The sequence below is a fragment of the Echiichthys vipera genome, assembly GCF_963691815.1.
Source record: "Echiichthys vipera genome assembly, chromosome: 22".
In the NCBI taxonomy this organism is placed as follows: Eukaryota; Metazoa; Chordata; class Actinopteri; order Perciformes; family Trachinidae; genus Echiichthys; species Echiichthys vipera.
The window spans coordinates 14,543,986-14,566,643 of NC_139847.1; the positions used below are offsets into that span (position 1 = coordinate 14,543,986).

General features: G+C 41.0%; 4 protein-coding genes across 5 annotated transcripts; 2 read left to right on the plus strand and 2 right to left on the minus strand.

Moving 5' to 3' along the window:
- The first annotated feature begins 306 nt into the window (after positions 1 to 306).
- badb (BCL2 associated agonist of cell death b) lies at positions 307 to 5,776 on the plus strand. The gene is made up of 4 exons (XM_083936990.1): positions 307 to 448; positions 1,158 to 1,310; positions 2,243 to 2,463; positions 2,953 to 5,776. The coding sequence occupies exons 2-4, from the start codon at positions 1,166 to 1,168 to the stop codon at positions 3,088 to 3,090; spliced, it is 504 nt and encodes a 167-aa protein (XP_083793116.1). The 5' UTR covers positions 307 to 448; positions 1,158 to 1,165; the 3' UTR covers positions 3,091 to 5,776.
- A 426-nt stretch (positions 5,777 to 6,202) lies between these two features.
- LOC310963844 (putative oxidoreductase YtbE) lies at positions 6,203 to 9,621 on the minus strand (the record flags this gene model as incomplete). The annotated part of the gene is made up of 6 exons (XM_083936787.1): positions 9,506 to 9,621; positions 8,331 to 8,639; positions 7,930 to 8,075; positions 7,564 to 7,703; positions 7,258 to 7,416; positions 6,203 to 6,382 (listed from the first exon to the last, which is right to left on the minus strand). Exons 2-6 carry the CDS (start codon positions 8,579 to 8,581, stop codon positions 6,203 to 6,205), a joined length of 876 nt encoding a protein of 291 aa, XP_083792913.1. The 5' UTR covers positions 8,582 to 8,639; positions 9,506 to 9,621.
- Positions 9,622 to 9,977: 356 nt separating this feature from the next.
- Positions 9,978 to 13,122, minus strand: LOC310964017 (putative oxidoreductase YtbE). Of its 2 annotated transcripts, none has more exons than XM_083936988.1 (6): positions 12,959 to 13,122; positions 12,534 to 12,820; positions 12,223 to 12,368; positions 11,838 to 11,977; positions 11,532 to 11,690; positions 9,978 to 11,428 (listed from the first exon to the last, which is right to left on the minus strand). In XM_083936988.1, the coding sequence occupies exons 1-6, from the start codon at positions 12,998 to 13,000 to the stop codon at positions 11,249 to 11,251; spliced, it is 954 nt and encodes a 317-aa protein (XP_083793114.1). In that variant the 5' UTR covers positions 13,001 to 13,122; the 3' UTR covers positions 9,978 to 11,248. The 2 variants fall into 2 exon arrangements, with proteins under 2 accessions (XP_083793114.1, XP_083793115.1); XM_083936989.1 differs by having other exon boundaries at positions 12,534 to 12,810; positions 12,959 to 13,056.
- Positions 13,123 to 14,235: 1,113 nt separating this feature from the next.
- majin (membrane anchored junction protein) lies at positions 14,236 to 21,561 on the plus strand (the record flags this gene model as incomplete). The annotated part of the gene is made up of 7 exons (XM_083936928.1): positions 14,236 to 14,336; positions 15,461 to 15,506; positions 15,668 to 15,743; positions 16,155 to 16,265; positions 17,982 to 18,016; positions 18,304 to 18,443; positions 21,417 to 21,561. 7 exons carry the CDS (start codon positions 14,236 to 14,238, stop codon positions 21,559 to 21,561), a joined length of 654 nt encoding a protein of 217 aa, XP_083793054.1.
- Between the last annotated feature and the right edge of the window lie 1,097 nt (positions 21,562 to 22,658).

A 22,658-nucleotide genomic window follows, 5' to 3' on the forward strand; every position in this document is an offset into this window, starting at 1 on the left:
ATGACTTATTTATGATTTAAGGCCAAGTATGCACACATATTTTTTTACTTATGTGTACTTAGCTTCTTTGTCTACCTGTCTGAGAGAGTGAACACCTACCGAAGTCAAATTCCATGTATGTGTGCATACTTGGCCATTAAAGCCGATTCTGATTCTGATTTAAAAAAACGTCCTGAACTCCGTCCATATTCAATCCTGTTGCGCGTCTACAGCGAACAGTACGGTAAGCCGGTGAGAAAAACAAAGCCCCAGCCCAGTCCTAGCTCGCAACAGTGACGTCAGCGCGCAGCGGCGGTGCAGTGACGCGCGGCGATTGGGCGAGCGAGGAGCTAAACTGTATTGTACAGTCAAAAGACAAGACGCCGTCAACAAAAACAACAGCTGCGGCCGCATGAGGCCAACTAAGGACACACTCACACTTTTCGGGCTCGCACTATAAGAAATTCGGGTAAGAAAAGCTATTCATTCATATTTTTCTACATACTCTGTTAGCTCATTTAGCCCCCAGCAGCTTCCGCCCTCTAGGAAGTTTCTTTTGTCCTCTTCATTCAACAACAACACAACAAGCCAGCCAGTGTGTTGACTGGAGAAGAAGGTGTGCTGGTCGGTCGTTTTCAGAAGTGTAATGCTAACTAACAGTTAATGGTGTCAAATGTGGGGCCGTGTTGGCAAAACAAGTCCGTTATCTCGCAGATGGTTACACCGTGAATACCTTTGGACTGGCTAATATCAGGGACAGCGAAGCGAAGTAGATAGGCTGGGTGTGTTAGATAGGGGCAGCACCAGCGATACAATGGATGGTGCCATTTTATGATTCTTGAATAATTAGCCAATGTGCTGTTTGACAGTCAATTGTAGCACATTTGCCTTATAGAGACTTTTTTTTTGCCCCTTGCTCATCTTTATAACAGAGATGAGCAAATGTTGTTTTGGTCATTTCATTTTGTATGGACAACATGTATGTTTGTAGTTCTCTCAAACAGGTCAAGTGCATGGACACACTGTTAGTAGCCAGCTGTGGGCTTAATGACATTAAAACATAACGACAACATTTGTAATACACTACAGCTACTGCTACATGCATTCCATTGTCTGCAATACACAGTCAATTTAGTTTTTTGTTTTTCTAACTGTATTCTTAAACCTCACTTCTCCAGATGTCACCATGGCTGCACACTTCACTATTTCCGACAGCGAGTCAGAGACATCGGAGGAGGTAGAAGAAGGAGAAAATACCCAATCATCAACTGTGCAGGAGCAGCAGCTTGCTCAACGCCACTCCCTCACCCTACCTGAGCTCCGATCAGGAGGTGAGAAATCTCAAAGGAAGATGGAAATTAAAGAAGTAGAGCTTTTAAGTGTAGAAAAAGAGTGGAAGATTGGACAACAAACCGCAGAAGATGCCTCCGCATGGTTATACTTTATCTAACCCTGCCAAAGTATATTTGAGCATCTTTATCCACAACCTGCTCCAGATGGGACTCAGGTTTATCTTGCTTTATTGCTGCATTTTTGTCTGGAACTGGAAGCCTTCACATTAATCCAAACATGCCCCATCTGTCAGTACTCTTTTTCATAAGAGTTCCAAGCTCAATATATATGACATTTTAATACATAATATTTTATACAAGACCATTGAGAATACCAACTTCTAGTGCAGTGTGTATCAGCGTAAACCTAAACCCACAACTGCTTGTTTGCTTGTTATTAATGATAATTTATGTTTTTGTAGAAAAAGAGAGCAATATTCTATCATGTTGTCTGCTACAATCTAGTTTTCTGCAGCACTTGCTGCAATGCAAATTCAATTCTGGCACAAAAAAGGGAGAAACATTTGTTATCAGTGCATCAAACCACTCATTTATTGATTACTGTCTGTATATCCCCCTAATTTGTCCTATCATTTGTGTCTTATGCCTCATTTTGCAGAAATCCAATCTGCTTTTTCCCTCATAGGTTTGACTGTGCTGTACTTTTGACCATTACAATGAAATTGCCTTGTTAGTCAAAATGTAATTTAACCTAATTTACATTTAAAATAGCTAACTCTGTTCAAAGCAGTAAAGTGAGAAGCTATTTATATAATAATTTGCCTGGTTTGACATTTTTTAACACATTTCAGTGAAAGTTAGCGATTCATATTCCTATATTCCTATTTCTATATTGCTTTCTTTCCCTGTATGTTTATCTCATATCTGCTCCTGTGAGGCTTTCAAACCCCTCTCACCTTTGTCTCCCTTAGCAACCGGTCGCATCAGGCTGAACTCAGAGTCCCACGCTTCCACTATCTCCAGAGAGGAGGAGTTCCTGGCTAGGGGGGAGGACGAGGCTGGTACGCCCACTGATGGAGCTCCATTCAGGGGACGGTCCAAGTCAGCTCCCCCTGCGTTGTGGGCAGCAAAGAAATACGGCCGGCAGCTCCGAAGGATGAGCGACGAATTTGACAGCCTGTTAGACAAAGGGGTGAGAATGAGGCGTCAGAGGATCGAAGTAGGGTTTAAAAGGGATTTACCTTGTATAACTGATTAGTTTATTGTATAACTTAAAGGAGAGCCAGGCCATTTTTTCAAAATCCAAACATGTTATTCCTATGGTCTGAGACAGTCCACAAGTAAACATAAACAACTTTCTCCTAAATTCAAAACCTACCGTCAAATTTGTTATGTCATGGAGTATCAAGTCTGAACTCCTCTCTAGATGATGAATTGTAAAAGATGTTGTAACTGACATGGGGATGTTCTGAGTTTATGAGGACGTTTTCTGTTTCACGGCTGACATCACTACAGTACAATTAAGCTCATTATAGACCTACTCTTCTGGTTTCTGGCTTTGAGAGAAAGCAGCCTATGTTCACTAATATTGAATGAACCTTCCTAGGCCATGCAGATACCATATTGGAATTGTTTATTTAGGTGGTGTCCTCCTTTAACACTGTGTCACTATTCTGTGCAGGAAATGAGGAGGGTGAAAAGTGCTGGGACGTCCAAACAGATGCACCACTCTAAAAGCTGGTGGAGCTACCTCTTTAGTCACCAGGAGACAGAGGGAGAGCACAACCACCATGATAACCACACTCACCGCACTGAATAGGCACTGAGAGTGGAAATGAGAGCGACGTGAGGTTTTTTTTAGGGATGGAGGAATCAACGGGAATGAGAAGAAAGCAATGGGGAAGCCAAGAAAAACAACTGTGAGAAAACAAAAAGGACTGCTCTGAGAAGGGACGGAAGAAAGGTTGGTTTGGTCAGAAAGAGAAAGATCCAAACACAAAGGCATGGCCATGTGTCCCAGCCTTGTAATTTTTATATGTCATTGGTAATTACATTGAAATAATTGTTTTGTATTTTTGTTGGTTGTGATGTTAACGATATTGCTTGGCAGCCCACTGTGAAATGGTAAAAGTCAGTCAGGCATGGGGTTAGACTGTTGGCTATCTGATCCCCATAGAATGGATAAAACAAGAGCAGAGATGATCTCTTAAACACAAAGACACGTATATAAGTGGATTTGAGCCGTGCCCACTCAGTTAAAAGATGCTTCAGCGCTCTCTCCGATCAACACTATGCAATATACTGTAGATGGAGAGATAAATCAAAACAGCTGAATATTTGAGGCCACCTCGAATGCTGTTAGAATTTCCTCCCTCGTCGTCTTGAGGAAATCACCAATGTTAATGTTTTACTAATGTTTGTCTTGATCCAAATGTTTGTGCTTAAACACAAGCTAATGGAGACCACTGTAATTGTGTGCCAAAATAATCTGCAGGCAACAGAGGTGAACTCGGGTCTTTATCTAACTTCCTGTTCCACTACCTGCAAGCCAGTACCATTTTGAACAACTGTACTCGACTATCATTAACTGCTTTATATCTCAAATTTATCAAAAGAAGAACAATCTTGTACAAGGACAATCTCCGACGATGCAGAAATACTATCTTTTGTAAAGCTTCAGGGTTAGATTATATCTGGATAAAATGACATTAAACATACATATTAAAAAAAGAAAGCACAAACCAATATTAATCTATTTAAAGCCTTGGATGAGCAAAAAAAAAAAACGTTGGAAGTTTTTAATGTGTAAATATTGTGTTAATATTTTATCAAATTGCAGGGGTGGGGTTATAAGCCCCATGGTTTAGCCAGAATTTTATTTTACAAGTTTCTATTTTACAAGGTCACCATGCTATTTAATAAGTTTGGCCAACCTAGCAATAGGCAGTGTACAATCCACGGCTGTTGTGATAAATGTTATGTGCATATTTATAATGTGGGTGGGGATGAATTAACTGCTGTACAAGGAGCCAACACACCAGCCTTTGGCCCGTTTATTCAGTACCCGGTGCATGTACTGTAGAAGATGGAAAGAGTCTGGGCACATTTAAACACAGTTGGAAGAGATTTAAACTTGACTTTTCCAAACCATCTATGCTGTTTCCAGTCCTGTTGGGTTTGCCAAACAATTACTTTAAATGTGGGTGGTTCTCTTTCATCTGCATTGGGATGTGAATTAAATGAGATCTTAAACTATCGAGCCTTAGGTCTACAAGTACTGATCTGGTGCTAGATTTGCTTTTTATGTATTATATTCAGGCCTTTAAGGACTACATGGCACATACTAAACATTATTAATATTAATGATTGAAAACTCATCACCTCTACAAAGCTTGGTAAATATCATTGGGCTATTTGTGACTTTTCTTTCTCAATATACGATTATTGAAAATGGTAATAGGTTTGTTCTACTTGTGTCTTACTCTCTTCCTCTCGACTTGTAGGGTTGAGTTGTGAAGTGTCCGAGCGTGCAAGCTGAGGGGCTGCATTTCTATTGTCTCTAAACTAAAACTTTTCTCCGCCTTTTTTTAAAGCTTTTCCTAAACTCGGTTAGGGACCATATTTAATCAGAGAATTGTAGACAATCTGAATGGCACCACCTTTCCATAAGATCCATCCAAGTCTACCATGTGTTTGGCAACATGCGACCCTGACAGTGTATGACACATTCACTTCAACATTTTAAATTGAACACGTGTGGTAGAAAGCTCCCAACTCCATTTATACATTTAAATATAATTGTATTATTAAAACAATCAAACAGATGCTGTTACATTAAAGCGACTTACTCCCCAAAAAAGACTTCCCCATTTTAGGATATCAGATTCTTCACACACACTAACAGGAAAATCAGGAATGGGTGTTTGTAATTGTGCAGTAAATATGTTCTCACATCTGAACACGCCCAGTAGACCTGTACCTATACTTTGAGACAAAAAGTACAGTTGAATCAGCTGACAGAATATGTACATGGTGTTGAGAGCTCGGGGCTAGATAAGAATATGGAATTTAAAAGAGAATAACATTGTCATGAACTGCCTTGAACCTGTGACATGACACAGCATAACCAGCCTTGTCTGTTTACCCAATTACCGCCTTAACACTTTACATCTCGCTGCCATCTATAATGCTCAAGAAAAAAAGCACAATGGGGTGTGTTTGCTGTTGCAACTGTGAGAAAGATGTAACGGCTGATGATGGAAATGCCATTTTAGAAGGAGTCATGTTATGGTTGTGACTATTAAACATGTGTGGCAGTGAACGCATCCCAGAGGAACAACATGCCTGGGCACCTGGCAGTTTGCAACCATCCGTGGTATTACTTGAATCTGGAGATGTGCGTGGAGAAAAATAAATAGAATCTTTTTCTTTTTTTGGATTACTTTTCATTTTTTTAATGACTTTTGTAAATTTTCTCTACAGCTGTGAAACTTCTGGTATATGCTGTCCTGAATAAATCATTTTAAGAGTGGTTTTAAAGTGAGTCTCTTGTGTAATTATGTAAAAAATTCTCCAGTAAAAAAGGATGCCATAAACATTTCATATTTTCATTGCAAATGTGTGGTAATTCATAATTCATGGGAAAGCCAGAACACAAAAGCCATAATACTTTGAATACAGAACTAGTCTTAAAATTATAGCACATTTTCAGATTTGTTAACAGCAATTATTGGCCCATGTTGCTTGACCTCTCAGATATCTTAGTTCACACATTAACATAAATCATTACATCAGCCCAGTGCATTTGTTATGCAACTGAGATGATTGTGTCTAACTCAAATTGCCCCCTCATTCTGGTAGTGATTCCCCACCACTGCATGACTGCCAGTCAGAGCTAAAGAAACAGGCATCCTCGAAGACGAATAGTTGTATCAAACCACTTGCGATGCATCCCGGCAGTACTTGAGCCCACAGTCCAAAGCTGACATTCTGTCCATGTCTGCGTCACTCAGTGTGAAGTCAAAAATCCTGGCGTTGTCCTTTATTCTCTCTGGGTTTGATGACTTGGGGATCACTGGGACGCCCTGCTGCAAAGCCCAGCGCAACAGGACCTGGAGGGGAACAAAAGACCTAAAGGTTTTCCAAGTGTTCATTAATTCATTCATTCATCTTCAACCGCTTATCCCGGGGTCGCGGGGTGCTGGAGCCGATCCCAGCTGACATCAGGCGTGAGGCGGGGTACACCCTGGACAGGACGCCAGTCTATCACAGGGCACATAGAGACAAACAGAGACAGACAACCATTCACACCTACGGGCAATTTAGAGTCATCAATTAACCTAACACGTGCATGTCTTTGGATTGTGGGAGGAAACCAGAGAACCCGGTGGAAACCCACGCAGAGACTGGGAGAACATGCAAACTCCACACAGAAAGGCCCAGGCCGGGATGCGAACCTGGAACCTTCTCGCTGTGAGGCGACAGTGCTAACCACTACAAAGATAAAAAGTTAATTGAACACTGACAAGTCCCTGTAGGTTGCGTGGCTTTTAATAATTGATGTATGAGTGTTTTATTTAATGATGAGTCAGGCTGCTTTCAGTAATTGTGAATGTTTCTATGCATGCAGCACTGCCACTGCATGTGTTGGGGAATTTTTAGGAAGCCACGCTAAAAACGGTAGTTATAAACCGGACAGAGGAAATAGAACTTTTAGCTTCTGAAATAATCAGTGTTACGCTGTTCTTCTTCTGCGTAAATGTGCACAGCGTCTCTCTTAATGGGGCCTGAGGAGAAAAGAAACTGTCTGGTATGTTCACATTTTAGAGAATGTCATTCACGTTTTTCTTATTAATGGTGTTTCATTTCACCAACTCAGAATTCTTCAGGACGTTTTACGGTTTTTCATTTTTGTGACTCGACCTGCCCAATCCACGGATTAACCCCAGATATAACTACAATCAGTGCGCCACTAGTTTGTGTTTACCTGTGCAGGTGTGCGTTCATAGTTCTGTGCCACCTCCATGATCACAGGGTCAGTGACCAGCACTCCTTTCCCTAAAGAAGAGTACGCTTGGAAACACACTCCGTACTCCTCACACACTCTCCTCAGCTCTTTCTGGCACAACCTCGGGTGAATCTCTTCCTAAAGAAACAAAAGCACACTGTCTGCATTGGCTCTTTCAATGACTCAGTGCATACAACTTGTTTTTTCCTCTTTTTATTTTGGCATTTGTGTACTATTATGTTTATTTTATATGTTATCCATCCCTCTTCTCTCTGTTCACTGTACCTGTAGCACAGCAGGAGGGATTTTACAGCTCTGCATCAGTTCTCTCATGTGTGCTGGTGTGTAGTTGGACACTCCTATGGCCTTCAGCTTCCCCTGGACATGCAGCTCCTCCAGTGTGAACCAACTCTGAGCTCGATTGCCTGGAATTAAATATTAATTCGGACCTCATCATCAGTATGACTCAGGTACAGCTACATTATGGAGAAGGAAAGTGAGAAGACAGCTTGAATCTTATCTCTTAATGAGCGGAGCGTTTATTCAGAAAACACTTGATACACCAGGCCAAAGCAAAGAGTTACTTTACATGCTTTACATTGATTTTCTTTTAACATTAGTTAACGTATAGGCCATACAAACGCAGTTTACCTGGGTTGCGTTGGTCATCCTCATCAAGACCCTCTGTGCCAGGCCAGTGGATCAAGTAGAGGTCAATGTAACCCAAGTCCAGCTGAGACAGGCTGCGGAGGGCTCCTTCCATCGCCCTCTCACCCTGATCCATGGGGTCCAGCTTACTGCAGGGATGAGTGAGGGAGAGGGTTGTTAGAATTATTAGATAAGAAAATGATGTAATGCAGGAACCAAAGCTAGTATAGGCATGCATTTTTCATTTTACATCAATTTGTATATATTCTACCTGAATTCAAGATGCATGTTCACAAAATTGCTGGAACAAAATATTCCACCAATGTACTATAAAACATCAAGGGTCAGTCACTTTGCTGACAAGCTATGCTCTTGTGGAAGGCACATGAACCCATAAACATCACCTGGTTATGAACACGTCCTCTCTGGTTAAACCATGTTTGGGCAGGAGCTCCTTCAGGGCTCGGCCCAGGACAGCTTCATTACAGTAGACTGCTGCACTGTCAAAGGCCCGATAACCAGCAACCAGTGCAGCGTCCACAGCCCGGTTGACATCTTCAGGACTCACCAACTTGTAGGTCCCCAAACCCAAGAGGGGCATCTGCACCCCCGTATTTAGCAGGACAGAATGAGTAGAGGACATGGAGGAAGACATCTGATATGAAGGCACTTATTTTCTTTTTACCCTGTTTGGATTGTTTGCTCTAGGAACACTGTTAAAGAAGGAGAGAGTTGAGTGAGAAAAAAATGGGAGATTTTCTTGAGTAGTAAATATTAACATGGTTGTATCCGTACTGGTATTGCACTGGGTACAGTGGAGATCAGTTACATTGATTTCTATAGATTTTTCCATGGCCCTTTTACAGAGAAAGGTCATAGTGTTATATGGCAAATGAGTACCAATGATGCTACAATGTTGCAGCCGCAATATTAAAGCAGAGGGAATCATAATAACGCTGCATGATGCAAGGCACTGTTAGGGCTTTAATGATACATGGATCTGGATTGGTATCAATTCATTTATCAACGATCCAATATCACCAATGCAAAGTGAAATTATAGATACACAGCGTCGTCCCTGGGGGGCACCTCTCTTTTAAAATTCCCCATTTATATTTACTCTTTTTATTCAAAATATTTGTTTTTCATTTAAAAATGTCTGGAAGACCTCAGCAATAAAATTGACAAATGATATCATGTCAAATGTCACCAACTGTGTTGAATGGGCATATGATATTGTCTCATATCGATCTCAGGCCCCTGAATTGAACGGGGTCCAGAAGAAGAATGGATTAAATAATGCATGGGGGTAAAACTTGTGATTTACCCCTCTGATTAGGTTGCAGTGGGTGAACATCCCTATGTGGCTGTATAAGGACACTTGAATATCAAAAAGCTATATTGTTAAACACCACTGAACATTTCCAAAACGATGCAAATTGAATGAATGTGAATACAACAACTATGGCGAGGTAGAAACTTTAGAGTTCTACAATGTAGCGAGCTGGATGAAGTCAGTGGACTGCATAAAGAACCCCATTATATTACACAGATGGGGTAATTCATATGTTCATCTCACCTTTAGGGCCCTTTCAGCTGAATTCTTTTGAAGGAGAGGTGCATAAAAATGCGTCACTGTCGCAGTACTTATTTACACTGGACTTTGACCGTTAGAAGTAAGTTTACATCGAGCCTCCCCCTTTGACGGTCATCTGACAGTTTGGGCGGGTCTAGCCGTCACTCCGCCGCCTCTGATTGGAAGATCTCGGCGTCAAAGAAAACCAAGAAACCGGAAGACGGAAATACATCAACTGGTACCTTATGGTTTTATATGCAAGTTTAGACACGTTTAGTTTTCTCTACAGCTGTGCAACTTCAGGTATATAAGAGTGGCTTTCAAGTGAGTTTCTTGTGAAATTCTTTAAAATTCTATAGTACAAAGGACACTGATAAAGTAATAATGTTTTCATGGCACATTTTTGTATTTTTATAGACAAAGTCAAATGGGAAAGCTAGAACACAAAATTCATATTAATAGTTTATAAGAGTATGATAAAAGAACAGAATGAGTCAGCAAAGAATTGAAAAAAAAATAGTCTTAAAATGTTGGCACATTAAAGTTATAATCCGAGAGATTTTAATCTAGTTAGTTGTCTGCTAAATTACTATCTACCAAAGAGTGAGTTAAAGTGAGTGTGTCTGGGTCTACATTCCCTCCAAATACAAATGTGGCGCCATGTTAGTGACACTGCTGACAGTGGTTGGTGTGCAGGCCAAGCTCATCACTGCCAGTTATGCTGCGTTTCATCGTGATTGGAAATCAGGAACTTCAAACTTCTGAGTCAGACTTGGAGTAAGGGCAAAGGTGTAATAGTGACTTGTGTGTGTGTGTGAGGTTACAAAAGAGAAAAAAAAATTAACACACATAGTGACCATGAACGCCACAAGGTGGAGGGATCGCCTTCAATTACATCTTACCGCCAAAGAGGCCGCTAGAAACAACTATCTCAATTCTTAGGGATTATGACTTTGAATAAGGTTTTGGTCAGTAGGCAACAACTGAAGAAAATGCTTTTGGTGTTTAAAGGCATATGGATCACAATGAACAGGAAAACCTATTGGCTAATGTTCAAAATGAACTTTCACAGGGCATTTCCACCATAGGTGTTGGTGAAGGTCGTCTCAACGCCTTCTATTCATTTGCTATGGAGAGCCGGAGAAGCAATCATGCAGTGCATGGTGTGATCCTCATCGTGAGCTTGGATGGGGGTTGCAGTGCATTCAGCGGTATGTAGGGTATTTGCATAAAGTTGACTAGACTTCAACTTTATTCAAATGAGTCCATCCAGGGCAATGCGGCTGGCTCGCGAAACTTGGACAAAGCTGTCAAACTAGGCAATGTAGTTTTAAAATAAAAGATTCAGCAGCAGTATTGCCTATGAGCAGGCTGACATGTTGTTTCCTGTTTGAAACGGAAAGCAGAGACTGCATTTATCCAATCAGGGGCGCTCCACAGTAGGGTACGTCATCTACTTCCAACAGCCAGTTCCATCAAGCAGCCCATTGAATGGAGCAGAGTGTCCCAGAGAGAGTCCTCAGTGCCTATGGTGGAAATGCCCCATCAGGTATTTCAGTACTTTTGATATGAATCAAGACATTAGCCCAGTGCATTTGTTAAGTAACTGAGCGGTTTGCGTCTAAACTCCAATTTCCCATTACTTCTAGTGGTGGGTTCCCACCACTACATCACTGTCAGTCAGAGCAGAAACAAACAGCTGCATTAAAGAAGAAAGAAATAAGAATGTGTGTTCCACTTGTGCTATCAAGCCACTTCAGATGAGTCCCAGCAATACTTCTGTTCACAGTCCAAAGCTGACAGTCTGTCCATGTCTGCGTCACTCAGTGTGAAGTCAAAAAGCCTGGCGTTGTCCTTGATTCTCTCTGGGTTTGACGACTTGGGGAGCACTGGGACGCCCTGCTGCACAGCCCAGCGCAACAGGACCTGGAGGGGAACAAAAGAAATGAAAACCTAAATGTTTTCCAAGTGTTATGCAAAAAAAAGAATGTTAACTGAACACTGTCAGTGAGGCTGGCGGTGTGTTTACCTGTGCAGGTGTGCGTTCACAGTTCTGTGCCACCTCCATGATCACAGGGTCAGTGACCAGCTCTCCTTTCCCTAAAGAAGAGTACGCTTGGAAACACACTCCGTACTCCTCACACACTCTCCTCAGCTCTTTCTGGCACAACCTCGGGTGAAACTCTACCTGAAGAAACAAAAACACACTGTCTGCATTGGCTCTTTCTATGACTCAGTGCATACAACTTGTTTTTTCCTCTTTTTATTTTGGCATTTGTGTACTATTATGTTTATTTTATATGTTATCCATCCCTCTTCTCTCTGTTCACTGTACCTGTAGCACAGCAGGAGGGATTTTACAGCTCTGCATCAGTTCTCTCATGTGTGCTGGTGTGTAGTTGGACACTCCTATGGCCTTCAGCTTCCCCTGGACATGCAGCTCCTCCAGTGTGACCCAACTCTGAGCTCGATTGCCTGGAATTAAATATTAACTCGGACCTCATCATCAGTATGACTCAAGTACAGCTACATTATGGAGGAGGAAAGTGAGAAGACAGCTTGAATCTTATCTCTTAATGAGCGGAGCGTTTATTCAGAAAACACTTGATACACCAGGCCAAAGCAAAGAGTTACTTCACGTGCTTTACATTGATTTTTTTCATTCGTTTACATACATTGCTATGTAAATTGGCACATGAAGGGAAAAATGTAATCTTTACCTGGGTTGCGTTGGTCAGCCACTACCAGACCCTGTGTGCCAGGCCAGTGGATCAAGTAGAGGTCAATGTAACCCAAGTCCAGCTCAGACAGGCTGCGGAGGGCTCCTTCCATCGCCCTCTCACCCTGATCCTTGGGGCCCAGCTTACTGCAGGGATGAGTGAGGGAGAGGGTTGTTAGAATCACACACTATGCCTTTGAGTGTCAAACAGGACAGTACCTGCATACGGTCTACATTTTTTAATGACATTTTCATCCAAAGCAACTTACAATAAATGCAAACAACCTTGTGGATACAACCCATAAACATCACCTGGTTATGAACACGTCCTCTCTGGTTAAACCGTGTTTGGGCAGGAGCTCCTTCAGGGCTCGGCCCAGGTCAGCTTCATTACGGTAGACTGCTGCACTGTCAAAGGCCCGATAACCAGCAACCAGCGCAGCGTCCACAGCCCGGTAGACATCTTCAGGACCCACCAACTTGTAGGTCCCCAAACCCAAGAGGGGCATCTGCACCCCCGTATTTAGCAGGACAGAATGAGTAGAGGACATCTGATCTGTCTTTATGTATCCTGTTTGGACTAGTTGGTCTACGCAACACTGAACAGGAAAGGTCATAAATATAATGCACAAAAAAAAGGGATGTCAACCATGTATTTAGAGATATTAAACGTTAAAGGTAACAGGAGGGTTAAATATGGATTCCACCGCTAAAGATAATTCATATTTTCCTCTCACCGTGTGGGCCTTAAGCTGAATTATTTTGAGGAAGAGTTGCATAAACAGGCAACCAGCTGGTGTCGCGTATTCATGTGCTTAAAAGAAAGTTACGACTCCAGTTATGAAAGGTACACGTCAAAGTATTTCTAACTTCTCGCTATTTTGACCGTGTTTACAACTGTTTTCTTCCTGCCACACGTGGTCAGCTGACAGTCATGTGACACTTTGGTCGGTTCTCGCCGTCACCATAGCGACATTGCTCTGACGCCGCTGATTGGAAGAAGGTCTAGCCAATCAAAGAAGGCCAAACGACCGGAAGGCGGGAATTCGCCCTTGTCCAGCGAATCTCGAACATCCCGAGGCCAAAGCCGTTTACCGTGTCGAGGCGACGAGTCCGAGGGAAACGGTTGATTGGCCGTCACGGTTTTTAACCATTGTTACCCCGTTGGAGGGTAGAGTGAGCTTGCTGGGCGATTTACCAATTTCATGCTCGACATTTATTCCACACATTACGGTAATTTGAAGAGAAACCAAGACAGTTTTTTGTGAGTTAAAGGTTGAATATATATATTCATTAAAAGCTATATTTAAAATAATAATAACAATAATAATAATAATAATAATGCACCCACGGGGCGTTTTGAGGTGTATAGAATGAAAGTATTGCTTTCCCATAAAATATATATATTTAGTCTGAATTCATTGTTTGTTTTCTTTAATTTTGACAGGTTTGACAATGACTTTCTGTAATGTTCTGTTTACATTGTAGCAGCCAGAGGTGTGGGCGTTGGGGTTGCCAGGGTTTTTATTTGTCCCAGCAGTTGAGTGACTGGAGACGGCCAAAAACTAGGGTCAATATAAGATAAAGGAGTTCAACCGCATTAAAACGCATGCCCAAATCGCTGTTTCTCCTTGATCTGCAAGCTAACTTTCATGTGTACTTAGTTGTAACAGCTAACGCTAACTGTCAGTCAAACTCCTCTGCAATACTTGTTTTTATGGTGCGATTTGCCGGAGGGGATGGGTTCAAACAGACTCCGGTCCCCTGTAGGCTACTGGACCGGGTCTGACCAACTTGGCAACCCCGAGTGCTTTTAATTATACTTTGTTGTTGCGACTACGAAACTTGAGACACTAGACGGCGGTGTTCTGCTCATTCTACATATTCAACCTTTAATTTAAAAGGTTTTAGTGATGATGTCATGTTGGTAGCCCTCTAAACCAACAGTGCATCAATCATTAAATGAATGTGTTTATTTTTCTGACTTTGTTGCTCAAACCATACAAGGTGAGCCATGCCGCTGCATGCCTTCTCCTTCCCTTTCCCTGAAACAAGGACCTTCAAAGCTGGTAGTTGTATCTTCAAGTTCAAGATCAGAGCAGGAAGCAGCTTCAGGCAAGACACACGTTGTGTATAACATCTTCATAGCCTTGTCTTTATACTGAATTTCCATTTTTCCTTCCTCCTTTGTTCTCTCTGTTGGTGAGATCAAGAAGTATTATATATGAGAGCAGTACAAGACAGCACAGTCTCGCTGTTAAACTGTAGGCTTAAAGGGGAGCAAAGAGAAAGAGAAGACAGTGACTGAATAAATATACCATCCTAAAACCAAGGATTTAGTGAAAGTAGTGGGCCAGTCATTACATTTGACATTACAGCTCTAGCTGCACGAATCGCAAACTCAATGCATCACAGGAAATGAGATTATAACCGAGACAACTCCAAGTACAAATCCTCCAAGACCTAAAACAGCTTGAGGGAAAAGGGAAAGTATTTTGAGACCAAACTGAGTCAACTTTGGATTAGAGCAACTACAGACTGGAGTGATTCTTTTTGTTTTTCTTGAAAGCAGAGCAAAACAGCAAAATAAAAATAAAAGCTCAAAATCCATAAGCCAAACATATATCAGTGAGAGAAAGACTATTGATCGCATCCACTCTTGGCTACTTCTATACTTCCCTGTCCCTTTTTCTCTCCTCTAGATTCAATTCTGACAGAAATGTTCTTTAATCATAAAAGCATCAGGACAGAGAGGAAACATTGATTTGTTTTTTCTTCTCCATTTTAACTCCATTTTCTTAACACTACCGCCTATAATGGCTACTGTTCCACCTTCTGACATGTGTTACCTAAGTCTGTCTTGACATTTTGTTTCATCTGCAAAAAAAAGCATGTTAAGCCCCACAGGGTCCGTCTGCTTTTATTCATGAATAACGTTGTAGATAACTGGAATGCCTTAAAACCAAAGAAGAATCTATTCAACTATTTAAACCTAATTATTCTGGCACTTAAGACTCAGCAGCACTACAGTGATATATCATCCTACCTTTTTACATTTGTGCTCAACAGTCAAAGCCTTTTAATAAATGTACTGTATCAGCAAAAGGCATTCCCTGATGTATACAAGGCATTTGAAAGAAGTTTTAAAAAACAGCCAATACAATATAACAACATCTTCTAAGATACGAATGTGTTATAATAGCATATAATAATGTGTATAATAATGTATATATCAGCAGAGGAGAGGAGGCTAAGGGAGGAAACTGCTTCAATCAGGAGCTTGAGGTAATTAAGGATAGTGTGCTTACTCGGCTCTTTACATTTACTCACTGTCATTCACACTATTGTTTATCAAATTCACAGTAAACTGATTAATTCTAAATCCTCACCGTTGCCTTTTCTCTCTTTACCGCCCTCTCTTACTTTCTCTTCTTCTCTGTTTTCAGGAAATCATCAGAACTGTTCTCGGCAACCTGGACAGTCTCCAACCCTTTTCTAGTGCCCACTTCAATGTCTTCCCTTGTATCCTTCACATCCGCATATTCATCCATCAATGTACTGATGTGTCGGCATTCTACCTATCACCTTTTCATCAACACTACTTTTATATCATGTGATATTTTGGTAGCAGCAACAGGGTATATGTAACAAGTAAAATTCAGTGTCGAGGTCACTACGGTGTATGCTGATGGTACTGTAGCAGCTGTGTATATTCTCTTTGAATCACTATACTGCAAAATACAGATGAGAGAATACAGCTACTGATCCTCTCCTTGTGATGCATAGAGTGTAGTATTACCTACTCTGTAAAGTGTCCTGAGATAACTTTTGTTATGATTTGGCACTATAAATAAAATTGAATTGAATTGAATTGAATTGAATTGATGCTTATTCACTAGAAGTCCACTGTATTTTGTTAACTGTAACTACCAGATAAGAAGCAGTGGGAGGGAGCGTCTAAGGTGATTTGCAAACGGGGTGAGAGTAAGCTGAGAGCCTACCCGTTCAGTCTTATCCTCTACCTGGAGAAAAACATGCAGAAAGGTGAGATAAATACACAAGAGCAAAAACTCACAGCTTCTTCAGAAGTATTCACAAAATACATCCCGTACTAGCAAGGCATTGCATGTTATCAGAACTGAGACATTCACATTAGTTCACTGTGAACTAGCACTGATTGTGCTTTATCAAGAAAGAGATACTGTATGGTTCAACAGTTCCAGCGTAAAATCATCCCAGGGTCTTTTTCGGCAAATACAGTCATCAAATAAGCCATTGAGACAATTTTTTTTGATGCAACAACTTTTAACGAAGATACTACTAGAACATGTTTACATGCTTAAGGGCACACTCACACTGTCCATCAGTACCGTGTCCAAGCACGCTTCACGGCTAAAGTCTAGTTCATTTGACCAGTGTGAGTACAACTGTACCGCGCCCAGGCACGGCACGCCTGCCAGCTGTGGCCCAGTTGAGAGAAGTGGGCTTTAGTAAAGCATGGATGCACAAGTACGGGCATGAGCGTGCGCATGTGTACAAGCAAAAGCATTGATGGCGGTCCTGATGTCTATTCAAATGTGTCTGCTCCCTGCGGCGGACATTTAAAAAGATGCACTGAATGGTTTGCGGTGGTTTGATGCAGAGGTAGAGTGTTTGCTGCGGATTTGGTCAGATGAAATGTTCAGAAACCGACAAAACTAAAAAGAATGGGGCACGGTACGAGTGGACAGTTAAACAAAACACATCATTTTTCTCATAGTCTGCCTGAATATACCTGTATTGTACTGTTTTAGCGCCTGTCTCTTTAAGAGACCCTCCTGAAAAAGACCAGTCTGCTCTGATTGGTCAGTGGTTCTGGGTCTTCCACATCTGCACTCTTTGCGTCTCTATCTCTACCATCATTGCAGTCGAGGAATGACACTGTCGCAACACTTTCTACCCATAGATATATATGTATACGCATATAATGCTGGTGAGATGGGCATCCGCCACCGCCATCTTGCTTCCGGGTTCTGACCCGCTCTAAACGTAGATTGTGTGTCAGAAAAGAAATGCCAAAACTAAGCAACAGGGAACATTATTTCACAGATTAGAAGTTATTTATAATATTTTACTGTTGAGAACATGTTAAATTTGATACACCACAAGAGGTAGGCCTTATAATCCTTCTTTAAAACTAACAATAAATAAAGTGACTGTCCTGATACTTAATGAAGTGAACAGTGATATATCAGCAAGATGCTTAAAATTATGGTCGTCCTTCATATGTCGCTGTATGTGTCTGGGGTTGAACTGCAGTTTATCAAGCAGCTGGCTCCAAAAGAGTCCCCATAGACCTCCATGTTAATATGCCCAACTCTACAGCAGACATGAACATGTTTCTGGTACAAAAAGATAATTTCTATTCATGACAACTATGCAGGGGATTGTTTTTTTTATATAACTTACATGTTTAAATTATATTAAGGTTTAAAGTCACTACACAAGCTAAGGTAATTTGGTATGAAATGTGTACATTTGTAACCAACCAAACTCCTTGAAATCAGAAATTCATTGTGTAATGATGGTTTTAATTATGAATAGGCCTCCTCCCTCGATACACATACACGCATTAGGTGAAAGAGCATTATTAGTTCTGTTAGCACTGGCTGTGTGTCAATTAGAGAACAGACACTGTGGATCTCAGTACGGTAAACATTGTAACAGACACACAAAACATACTGTTCTGGCGTGCTGATGTCTCATGTATTTATCTTTCAGAGGAAACAAAGCGAGCAGAGGAGAAGTTGAGCCCAGTGAGTTGTTGTTCTGTTACTCACACAAAACACAGTGAGAATACAAACAGGCTAGAGAGGACAGAGAGATACAGTATAGTGTACCCAATATTTTGACACATGTGTGCACAGTATATATGAGAATAGAGATAAATATGTACATCTTACAATATAACACTGTGCAATACAATAACACCCCAGTGCCAGACATTACTGTAAAGCTCCGGATTGATTTAGAATAAATGATATAGTGTCCACCCCATGTCATTTACAGTCTCATGTACAGTACACTATTGCATGTCTTCTAGGAGACAGACATTGTACAGCAGTTCCCCTCTGTTTCTGAGCCCCAGTCAAAGCGCCGTAAAAGAGATTCACCACTAGAGGAGGCCATACTAAAAGCCTTATCCAAGGATATGGAGGCTGAAAGCAAAGTTTCTGTGGTTGGGTGAGTGCTTTCGTTATACTGTAGCTTTACTGTAACCTCAACATTTACTCTGTGTGGTGCACTTAACCGTAGAAAGGAACCACGACTAAATGTTTAAAAAATCTTTGCAAATAAATGTTTATATTGATCAAAACCTACCCTGTGGTCCCAAAAACGGCCACATATGAACTTTGTAATTATGCTTCTAATAAACATAAATTCGTTTGTCATTGCTTATTTTCTTTTGTCCTTTTCAGTGTCAGCAGTATGTATTGTTGTGAGGGTGGTGGTGTGGATAATGTGCCACTGAAGATGTAAAATCAAGGAGACATCTATTTTGACAACTGCCCTGTTTCTCACACACACACACACACACACACACACACACACACACACACACACACACACACACACACGCTCCAGTGATTCCTGCCGTTATGAAACACACTAGAGGCTAACGGGCGCCACCTCAATCACGCTGACAGTCAGATCAGTGGGGCGAAAATTATGATTTAAAATGCACTCAGAGCAACCCCCGTGTAGTTTGTGATCACCTTATATAAACAGTACTTTGAGGAACACACTCAGATGCACAAACTGTCTAAACATCCTGCAACCAACAGGGCCTCAAGCGTCCATTACCAGTTCACAGGAAATCAAGTTTCATTAAGCAATTCTCATTGAATTATATCCACCACATTGACCATTACGCTTAGATATCCTTACAAAGGTGCTACACAAGTCTAGCACACGTTTCTATTCTCAGGGGTTTCCCACAGTATTGCTTCACCGCGGATGGCATTCATCGATGTGTGTGTGTTTGGTTTGTTTTTGTGTTAAACCTGCTGGAAGAATGGGAAGAGAACAGAATGAGTTTGTCAATGAATCAATGCACAATCACATTTGTCAACACCAAGAACCGAACAGAAAATGATTGGGTTTTGATTTAAGTGATTAAAGCCTTTGGAGGCCATGCACCATAAAGCATGACACCAACCAATTTAAATTAAAAAATAGCGACATTAACAGCCAAGCATTGATTGTCTTTTTGTGGCAATCAACAGACACTATTCCTTTATAAAATGTTATACTATTGTTCTGATACACAAACTGTGTAAATGATGTTGTAAATTAAACGCCAGATGAATTTAGACACAAAACTTAATGGCAGAAAGATGGAAAATGAATAGGACTGCATGACCTCTAGGTTATTTTAAAGTAAAAAAGGAAGTTCCTTGTGTGTTTTAAAAGGGTGTCTAGCTGTATGTGGCAGCACTGTTAATGTAAAAACTTGGTTGTGTGTAACTTTCAGCAGGCTCTCTCTGGATCATCCACATACAGAGGGAGAGGTCAAGGAACATCAAGGACATGCTGACAAGGTGATTCTTCAACCACTTCAGTCTTTCACAGTTTAATTTCACCCCACAGTTGTTTAAAAATTAAATGATTCCAACAATCTGTCTCATCATACCCTTTCGTTTCCTCTCTACCACATATATAAACACACACTTGTAGCATCTCTGTCTGTATTGTAGCCCCAGGCTAACATTAGCGCAGACAGGTAGGATAACAAGTGTGATTAAGGTTAATAATAGCATGACATCAGACACAGAGTGTACGTGTCCCTGTGTAATTGTGTGTATGTGAGAGTGTGTTTCTGCTTATGTGCTTCAGATTGATTAGCAACAAAGTCCCAGAATTACTCTGAGTCCCGCTCCCTTCTCGTTCACGGCCTTTCATCTCATTAGATCCTGTTTTTTTGCACTTGTCCACTCTTTTTCCCCTCACATTTGTTTCAAGTGGAAAAAATGATTTAAACTAACTGTCAGCCCACTCAGTAATTTGTTTTCGGGGAAAGAGGTGCCAATACAAGTCTACAAGCTTTAGGAAGGATTTTGTTTGAACAATGGATGTGATCATTACGTTCTGACGGCACAAACGGATGAAAAATATTGAAAATTTTTATGAATGAATTCCATTCAAATTCAAGCTCATTCACACTGAGATAAATGGAAGAATCTAACTGGCTGTTAGCTTAGCCCCACCACTCATAGTAATTGTTTCTACACTAATGCTGCCTTCAGATCATAAGAAATTCACCGTTGCAGAGCATAGTGCAGACCAGAGCCGTAGTGCAGGGAGACGTCATCAAAAATTGGCTGTTATGTTATGTATTCGCATCAAATCTTTGTAGGATATCATACAAAAACTTCTACACAAAAATTGGTATGATAATTCACGAAAAGGTTAACTGAAGTTGACGATGACGGACTGGAAGTGGACCGCGATGGTTGCTTTTGGTGTCGGTTTGGTTAAGGCACCAAAAGTACCATTATCAACACGACTTGGTCAGGATTAGAAAAAAACTTTCTGTTCTAGTGAGGCATGTATGCAGTTTACTGTATGTATATATATAATAAGTGGCGGATTCACTACTCAAAATTCATGCTTACAATGGGTCCTCTACTGGACAGAAGTAAATGAAAGTAGACTCAGAGTCAGCAAGTGTCAGTTTGACTGTCTGAAATGGCAACGATGATGCAGAAAAGACTCATGCTAAAGCCTTCTTGTTCCAGAAAAGAGGCACCATCCATTTCCATGACTCTTCTATTGTAGGGTACAGCTACGTAGCCTTAATATTTAAGTACCATATTTTAAAAAGAAAAAGTGTTGCTACAACTAAACTTTGCTTCTTCTAATGTACCCTGTAACCTCACATAGTAATGGCTAATCATATACAAAGTCCTTTGCATTTGCTAGTTAACCATGCTAACATTAGCAGGCTACATTGCAGCAGATAAACATTGTTTTCTTTACACTTTTGCTCCTGTAAAAGACAAACTGTTGCTAAAGCTGCAGCAGTGACAGTTACTTTGATTGGACAATCATTATTTGGTGGGATGGGTCAATTCAACTAAACTACTGTAAAAAAAAAATGTATATTCAGTTTTATTTTTACTGTTATTTACATTTCCTTTTAATCCTGTCCCACAGAAAGAATCAGGTGTCAACACAGTCAGTGAAAGTGGAACTCCAGGTGAAGTGCATGCTGGGACAATACAGCATGTGGGAGAGGAGGAGGAGGAGGAGGAGGAGGAGGAGGAAGAAAATGCCGACTCTGTCTCCGGGACACCTGTGAGGCCAGGGATTTTGAGTCGACTGGTCAGGTTGGTATGACAGCACCTTAAACCTGAGCAGCCCAGTTCAGAGCAGCCACACGGACAGAAATAAGTATGCTACAAGATAAAGATGAAGGGTGAATCCAACAGCAGATTGGTAAATCGGCACACAGTGAGGGTAAAAGTCATACCTTTGGAGATGATGGTGAAGTCATTGTCTTATTTGTAGATTTGATTGACAGGAGAAACAAGAGCTACATGTGCTAGTACATCTGAAGAATAAAGTTGACAAAGATTCAAATGGACTGGGGAAATCCAGCTATCATAAGCACAGAAATTACAATATTCTTCTGTCTGTTGAGACAAGCTGAGATGCCAGATGTCCTTAGGCACATAAAAGATTCACAGAAGTATGTTTGCGTTGACAGAGCACAGCAAACAATCGTACAAATGTAGTCGTATGGTAATAATGGTATGCAGTAGCAGCCTTATCGGATACGTTTGTTCACTCTCTCTCTCTCTCTTCCTTTGCAGCCATGTCTTCCCCTTCTCCTTGTTCTTCAGAGAGCACTGAGGGCGGGGGTAGAGAGACAGGAGGTCTCACTGGTTCCAGTCGTGGAAACTCACTGGGGTTTGTTTAGTTAAAAGTCCTGCAGTGGGAACCAAAGGGTGTTGTGATTTGTTTTTTTGTCTTTTTCAGGAATTATATTTCGTAGACTTGTTTGTTCTCATTTTTGCTGTTGTTCAATTATCAATGGAGGGTCAGCTTTTTGCTGTTGCTCCTTATTGATACCATTAGCAAATAAATATTGTTACGTCCTTGTTTCCATTGGTTGTTTTTGTGCTTTTATGTCGTTTTATATTGTCCCATTATAGATGGAGACCTTGCTATCACCTTGCCTCACATTATTGTTTTCATAGCGTCACCTGCAATAACTGGATCCGCTCGTGTCCTTCTTTTTTTGCACAGTCCTCTTTTTTACAATGATCATTGGATGTGACTACTGTTTCTTCTGGATTTACATTCATGAGCGCCACCTGACAAATCCAATAAAACAGCAGTGTCTCTTTTATTTCTGTTTCCCATCTTAAATTCTGCTACATTTAACTTTCCTTT